General features: G+C 40.2%; 1 protein-coding gene across 1 annotated transcript in view; it reads left to right on the forward strand.

The window, feature by feature from the left end:
• Positions 1–8,514, forward strand: part of med15 (mediator complex subunit 15) — a 97,308-nt gene that overhangs the window by 63,490 nt on the left and 25,304 nt on the right. The window contains exons 8-9 of the mRNA XM_048611684.1: positions 456–590; positions 4,796–4,802. Of these exons, the coding sequence (XP_048467641.1) occupies positions 456–590; positions 4,796–4,802 (142 nt within the window). The remainder of the gene's footprint in view (positions 1–455; positions 591–4,795; positions 4,803–8,514) is intronic.

Here is an 8,514-nt window from a genome sequence, read left to right on the forward strand (position 1 = left end):
AAATACTAGGTCTTGGTATCTCTGCACTGGAGTAGTTACCAAACCAAATTTATCCTGTACTGGACTCTGCAGGTACCTCAGTACTGGAGCAGATACCAGCTCTCGGTAATCCTGTACTGGAGCAGATATCAGCTCTCGGTGACTCTGCACTGGAACAAGTAGTAGCTCTCGGTGACTCTGTACCAGAGTAGATACCAGCTCCCAGTGACCATGTACCAGAGTAGATACCAGCTCTCAGTATCCCTGTAGCAGACTAAATACCATATGGTAGCACTCTCTACCAGATCAGATTGCTGGCAGGCTAACAGTTGTGTAAGTTTCAGAGTCTTGCTCTGTCTTAACTGTGTGTGTGTCTAAAACATTACAAGGTATAGGAAATAATGTCGCCATAAATTCCTGCACTGCTTTATAAAGAGCCTGAAATCCAAGCTAAGCATCCTCCTTTGGTGTTACAGTGAACCCTGGCTCGGTTCCCAGCCCAGCCGGCCGGACACAGACTGAGGAACAGCAGTACCTGGACAAACTAAAACAGCTATCAAAGTACATTGACCCTTTGAGACGGATGATCAACAAAATAGACAAAAATGAAGGTGAGTTTTTTAACACCTGTGAGGTGACCTCATATTTATTGAATACTGCACTGACAAAAGTCTCGCATGTTGTCTCACTGTAAGCATACTTTGTCAAACTGTCTTTTACATCACCCCAACAGAGAGAGCTGTATGACAAAATGCTCAGATTTTACATTTTCATTTCTCTCCACTAATAAAAACAAAGTCTGCTTTAAAATAAAGACCGATGCAGGTTCTTCTATTCTCAGAAAACAATGTTCCGGCATCAACAATACCTTAAAATTTTAACAGGTTGGGTTGCAAATTTGTATTCACAACAGAAATGTGTGTCTAAAATTGCCCCAGTAATTTAAATGTCAATGAAAAATTTTCTTTAATATCAGTATGTATTTCACAAAAATATTATTTGATAAATAATAAAAATAATTTATTTGTTCTTCCTTCCTGCAATCTTTCAGTTAACCAATCTGGCTGTTTCTCTTTCAGCGAGCGTGTCTCCTATTTCCTACAGCTTGATTCTGCTCTCTCAGCATCTCTAATTGTGTCAAATCTGAGTATTTACTTTGATGAACAATTCCACTTAATGGTTGGAGCTCTGATACTGATTCGCATTAATGAAAACCTTTGTCTCGTTAAATTTGGAGTGTAGGAATTTTATCATACTTTCCTTTTGTCACTCCTCCTCATTCAAGCAAATGATCTACATGACACTGACTCTCCATTTTTCTAAGTGATTGCACCTAGTCTGTCTACAACAACTCTAAGCATGTACTTTCCTTTCTCACCTTGGTGTTTTTTCACCATGATCTTTTGACAAGCACTGAACATTTCATGCCTGGTGCACCATGACTCATTTTTACATTGTCTTGCTCTTACTTTGCTATTGATGTTAGGTTTAAGTCCTTGTCCTTGGACGGTGTTTAAACATTAACCCATAAATGAGCAACCTGTTGTAGACTGTGGGTTGTTCTGTAAGGGAACAGAAGATTGTTTTAATCTGTGTCATAGGGTAAACATGGAAATGACTACCTAGTTTATCAACTTGTGAATATTTATTTTTCCATTTTTTTCTTAACTATCTACATACTTCTTTCTGAAGCACTTCTTGATGCTGGGTGAAATGGTGATATTATAAATGGTTAATTCCATTTTTGCTCTGAAATATTTCAAACTGTTCTAACATAAACTGTGGGCAATTATCTGACATCAGCACCTTTGGCAACCCATAAATTGCTAAACAGCTTTTCAAGACCTCTGCAGTTTTGGCAGTTTGGTATTGGGTGTAGACTCTCAACATTTATCTATTTGCTTTAGCTATTGACCAAAGCAAGTTGCTTTTCACCTCAAAGAAATCCACATATATTCGTTCCCAGTGTTTTCTTGTGTCTGACCATGGATCATTTCTCATCTTTTGTGGTCTGGATCTCATTGAAATCTAGTGGATCTCCTTTGCCATCTCAGGAAAAGTATTCCCATTATACCATTTCTATAGCCTAGGTCTCATTGTAGTAACCTTCCCACGTTAGCTTATTTCCTTTTCTCAAAAGCTGGCCTGAATCTTATTGTTTCTTCAGCCTTCTGTAGATGTTTCTTTAAGGTTGAGTTCTAAGTTCGTGCTCTGCCCACAGTAGCAAATAAGTTTCATTAGCTGGAGAACATAATCTGCTACTATCTCCCTCGGCAACTACTTCCTTTGAATGCAGCTCTCTGTGCAATTTAATTCTTAAACATGCTGTATTATCAGTTGAGAATCTTTGTAATTTGACCATAAAATACTGCAGTCTCTGGGGTAACACTTGTTAGTCACTACATCAAAAGCATTTGGTCCTATTTAGGTGAGGGAAACATTTTCTTTATTGTCAACTTCTATTTTATTCATTTTAAGCCAAATGTGCAATCTTTGTTCATAATTACACTGGTACTTTTTGTCAAGTTTCAATTCCCTAATTGTCTCCAAATATACCTTCAGTGTCTTCTTTTTCAATCAATTAAATACCATGCTGACTCACTGAGCTGTACACAGTGAATCTTTCAAACCGTTCAAAATCAACTTTGAGTTCCAAAAACTATGTCACAGTCCTTGATTTTGCAAGCAACATGTAAAAAAAAAAAGTGTTCCAACTCTTCAACATCTTCCTGGTGCATGCTACACCTAAATAAAGACCCGTTGTAAGCAGCCATTGTAGAGCTAATTGTATGCTCCCAACGTAGACGACATTGTGAAAAAAGTCCAGTTTTTACAGTATACGAACTGTTCTTCCTTGATGATTAAACTATGAACGCAACCTGAACATTGGGGCTTGCTCAGATAATTCTAAATCTTCGGATTTGTAGCCAGTTTCCTCCCCAATATGATATCACTTTACAAAGCTTTGCTCTGATAAGTAGATTGGAGTTCTTTTCCTGATATGTTTTCTAGGTAGATAAGTGTACGAAAGACCTAGAGGGTGCTAGCTTCCGATCTCAGTCTCTGCTGTGTTAGCTGATCTGAACCAGGTCGTTTGTGGAGCTAGTTGGCTTCAGTGTTGTTGGGCCAGCATGAGAAGAATAGAATCAGGGTCTTCTCTCCTGATAGTTTATCCATTCATTAAGTGTGAATGATTCATTTTCATTGAAAAAGCACAGAGAGACAATTTGAAGTTAAGGGTGAAATTCTAAAGGAGGAACTGGAGCAGAGGGACTAGGGTGTGTAAGTGCATAATTCACTGTCAGTTGTGGACAGATTAAGAGCATATAATGAAGCAAATTGTATCCCGGACTTTATCATAGATGCATCGAAAATAAAAGCAAGAAAGTTGTATTAAGCCACATAAAACACAACTAGTATTGTTTCTCGTTCTGGGTGCATACTGTAGGAAGATTGTGAAGGTTGACTATCAATCAGGAAGTTAGAGTTGCAGATAATGTGGCTAATAGATTAATAATGGCCAACTTCAATTTACATACAGACTAGGTAAACCAAATTAGCATTAATGCTATAGGTGGAATTTCTGGAGTGTGCGTGAGATGGCGCAGTACATTGAGGAGCCAAATAGAAATTGGGTTATTTTGGATTTAATGTTATGTAATGAGAAAGGGCTCATTAATAACCTCATTGTGAAGGACTCTTTATGAAATAGTGATAATAATATGATAGAACTTTACACTAAATTTGAAAACAGCGTAGTTCATTCTGAAACCGGGGTCTTACATCTGAACAAAAAAAAATCTGAGAAAATAAGGGGCAAATGGGCTAAGACAGTTTGGGAAAATACAATAAAAGATTTAACAGTAGACAATGACAATGAAATACTACATGGTCCACAATAGAGATAATTTCCTCTAAGGCACAAACACTCAAAGTGAATGGCGAATCAACTGTGGCTAATGAAAGAAGTTTAAAAATTGCATCAGATCAAAAGAAGTGGTAAGTCTGAAGAGGATCAAGAAACAAATAAAGGAAGGGGGAAAAATATGAATGCATGCTAGTGAGAAACATAAAAGTGGACTGTAAAATCTTTTTTAAGTATATCAGTGTGAAAAGATTAGCTTGGACGAATGGACTAGAGAATTTATAGCAAACAGCAGGGAAGTGGTGGAGAAACTAGCCAGTTATTTTGCTTGTGTTCATGGAAGAAGATATTGAAAATCTCCCAGATGACCAAGGGATTTGTGAAACTGAACAATGAAAAGAAATTTATTTTGATAAAGAGGTAGCACTTTAAAAGTCAACTGGATTAAGGTTGATAAATCCCCTGGACCAGGTGAGTTACATCCCAAAGTATTGAACAAGATGGTTAGGGATAGCGGGTGCACTGTTGATTATCTTTTACAATTCTATAGATGTGGGGAAAGTTCCTGGAAACTGGAAAGCATCAAGTGTAGTCCATGTATTTAAGAAATGAATAAGAAGGAAAATGGAGGACTGCGGACTTGTTAATTTGATGTCAATAGTAGGGAGAATGTTAGAATCAATTAAAAATGATGTAATAACCTAACATGTAGAAAATAGTGGTAATGTTGGGCAGAGTCAACCAGGATTTATGAACGATGCATCATCTTTGACAAACTTGTTGGAGTTTGTTTGAGGATGTTACTTGTAATGTAAAAAAAAGAAGGACCTATGGATGTGATATGTTTGGATTTTCAGAAAACGTTTGATAAGGTCCCACACTGGAGGTTAGTAAATAAGATTTGGGGTGGGAAATCTACTAGTCTTGATTGGATTGTGAATTGGTTAGTAGACAGAAAGTAGGAATAAACAGATGTTTAGACGGCAGGCAGTTACCAATGGAGTACCGCAAGGGTCGGTACTAGGTTCACAACTGTTCACAATCTATATAAATTACTTGGATGTGGGGACTAATTGTCATATTTCCAGATTTGCGATGACATCAAACAGGGTATAAATGTATGTTGTGAGGAGTATGTAAAGAGGCTTCAAGAAGACTGGACAGATTAAGTGAATGGACTAGAACATGGTAGATGGAATATAATGCAAATGAGAGTGAAGTTATTTACATTGGTAACAAAAGAAACAGACTATTTCTTAAATGGTGAGTGGATGGGAAATGCGGGTGTCCCAATGGTACCTGAGTATTGTAGAATAGTAGAATTTTACAGTACAGAAGGAGAACTTTGGACCCATCATGTCCGCACTGGCTCCTGAGAGAACTTCCCAGCTAGTCCACTCTCTAGCCCTATCACCATAGCCTTCTAACTTCATCACTTTCAAATACATATCCAGCTGTCTTTTGAAACCTCCTATGGAATCCAACTCCACCATTCTCGCAGGTAGCACATTCCAAATCCTAACAACTCTGAGTAAACAAGTTCCTCCACTTCTCACTCCTAGCTCTCTCGCTGATAATCTTGAAATTGTGACCCCCTACTTACCGACACATCAACTATTGGAAACAGAATATCCTTCTTTACCCTGTCAAAAATTGTTCATAATTTTGAACACCTCAATAATGTCACCTCCTAATCGTACCTCCTCCAAGGAGAATAAACCCAATCTCTCTAATCTTTCCTTGTATCTAAAATCCCTCATTCCTGGTATCATTCTAGTAAGTCTCCTTTGACCTTTCTCCAGGGCTTTAGCATCCCTCCTTAAATAAGATGCTCTGAACTGCACGCACTACTGCAAATGTAGTCCGACTAATGACTTGTCAAAGTGTAGCATCAGTTTCATACTATATATCTTTATTTATAAACCCAATGATCCTATAAGCCTTCTCAACAACTGTTTCCGCTTGCCTGGCCACCTTCAGAAAATCATGCAAGTGAACCGGAGGTCCCTCTGCTCTTGTACTCCCCTCAAAGTTGTAACATTGAGCATATATTGTCTCTCTGTTTCTTCTTCCAAAATGCATTACCTCTCATTCCTCTGCATTGAAATTCATTTTTCAGGCGTCCGCCTATTTCACCAACTTGCCAATGTCCCTCTGAAGTCACTCAGCATCATCCTCACAATTCATTATTCCCCCTAGTTTAGTGTCATTGTGAAGTCACTAAAAGCATAGAGGTGCAGCAAAGAAATGGAGGAAAAATGGGTATGACAATATAGTAAGCAATTAGGTAAGCAAGTAGTCTGTTGGCTACTTACAAGGAAATTTGAACATGAAATAAAGATGTTTTGCTACAGTTGTTTAGAACCTCACCTGGAGTATTGTATACAATTCTGTCTCCTGATCTAATAAAGGATATACTTGCCACAGAGGGAGGTCAGTGAGGTTCACCAGATTAATCACTGGGAAGGTGGAAATGAGGAGGAGAGATTGAGGAAAGTGCACCTGTATTTCATAGAATTTAGAAGAATGAGAGGTGGCTGGAGCGGAGTACACACCAGATGTTTCCCCTGACTGGTGAGCCTTAAACCAGGAGAGAGAATCTCAGAAAGAGAAAGTTGGCCATTTAATATGGAGATTGAGGAGATGCTCATATTGTAGAGAGTCTTTGGAATTCTCTGTCTCAGAGACATGTGGAAGTTTAATCATTGAGCAGGTTCAAGACAGAAATTGGTAAATTTCTGAATGCTAATGATACTGGGAAATATGGGGTTAGTGCAGGATAGTGGTATGATCAGCCATGATCTAAATGATTTGTGGACAGGCAAATCAATCTGAATGGCCTACTCCTGTTCCAAAGCCTCTTCTTAGTTACCCTGGAAAGATGATGGTGAGCTGCTTTCTTGACCTGTTGGTAGCTATTATTAAGATGTTTGTAAGACACTTTGGAGGACGGTTGACAGTGAGCCCTCATGATGAGGGACTTGCAGCATCCCATGAACTCTTGATTTTCCATCACTCCAACCAGCAAGCATCCGGAGATCCATCTTCAGTATTCCTATTCCCTTACAACAGAGAGAGGGCACCAAAACAGTTGAATTGGGCTGAATCAGGTTCATTCTGTACATAAGGTAGGCCTATTTCATGTTGGCACTGGATGCAGATGGAACAGGGTGTTGCTGTTAATTCCCATCTACACTTTGCCTTAAGTGTATTGTCTCAAGTGATACATGACCTCAGTACTGGCATGTTACCTGATGAATGCGTAATGCTCAGCATCATTCACGACTCCTCAGATACCAAAGGAATCCCTGTCCAAATGCAGCAACCTTGTCAATATCAAAACTTGGGCTGACAAGTGGCAAGGAACATTCATGCCACACAATTGTTGGGCAATGGCCATCTCCAACAAGAGAGAATCTAATCATCATCCCTTGATGTTCAATGGCATTAATGTCTCTGAAATCCCTGCTGTCAACGTCCTAGAGGTTATTATTGACCAGAAACTAAATGTGATCAAAGGTATTAATACAGTGGCTGCAAGAGCAGATCAAAGGCTCAGCATCCTGCAGGGAGTAACTTGCATCCTATTTCCCTGAAGCCTCTCCACCATCTGTAATGCATAAATCAGCAGGGTGATGGAATAGCCCCCACTTGCCTGGATGAATTCGGCTCCAGAAACACTCAAGAAACTCGACACAATGCAGAACAAAGCAGCCTGATTGATTGGCAACCATCCAGCACCTTCAAAATTCTCTCCCTTCATGACAAACGCCCAGTAGCAGTAGTATGTACCATCTGCAAGATGCACGATAGTAATTTGCCAACACATCGTATAAACTAATGTATAAACTTTCTGTGGGAACGAGAGAGACTTGCGGTTGGTGTGTTGCCTCCCGGGTGCCGTGGTCCGTGATGTCTCAGATCGTGTTTTCGGGATCCTTAAGGGGGAGGGGGAGCAGCCCCAAGTCGTGGTCCACATAGGCACCAACGACATAGGTAGGAAAAGGGATGGGGATGTAAGGCAGAAATTCAAGGAGCTAGGGTGGAAGCTTAGAGCTAGAACAAACAGAGTTGTTATCTCTGGTTTGTTACCTGTGCCACGTGCTAGCGAGGCAAGGAATAGGGAAAGAGAACAGTTGAACACGTGGCTACAGGGAGGGTGCAGGAGGGAGGGATTCAGATACCTGGATAATTGGGGCTCATTCTGGGGTAGGTGGGACCTGTACAAACGGGATGGTCTACACCTGAACCAAAGGGGTAGCAATATCCTGAGGGGGAAATTTGCTAATGCTCTTCGGGAGGGTTTAAACTAATTCAGCCGGGGGATGGGAACCTGAATTGTAGCTCCAGTGTACAGGAGGTTGAGAGTAATGAGGTCATGAAAAAGGTTTCAAGGTCGCAGGAGTGTACCGGCAGGCAGGAAGGTGGTTTGAAGTGTGTCTACTTCAATGCCAGGAGCATCCGGAATAAGGTGGGCGAACTTGCAGCATGGGTTGGTACCTGGGACTTCGATGTTGTGGCCATTTCGGAGACATGGATAGAGCAAGGACAGGAATGGTTGTTGCAGGTTCCGGTGTTTAGATGTTTCAGTAAGATCAGGGAAGGTGGTAAAAGAGGGGGAGCTGTGGCATCGTTAGTCAAGGACAGTATTATGGTGGCAGAAAGGACGT

Source organism: Rhincodon typus, chromosome 24, assembly GCF_021869965.1.
Source record: "Rhincodon typus isolate 14 chromosome 24, sRhiTyp1.1, whole genome shotgun sequence".
In the NCBI taxonomy this organism is placed as follows: domain Eukaryota; kingdom Metazoa; phylum Chordata; class Chondrichthyes; order Orectolobiformes; family Rhincodontidae; genus Rhincodon; species Rhincodon typus.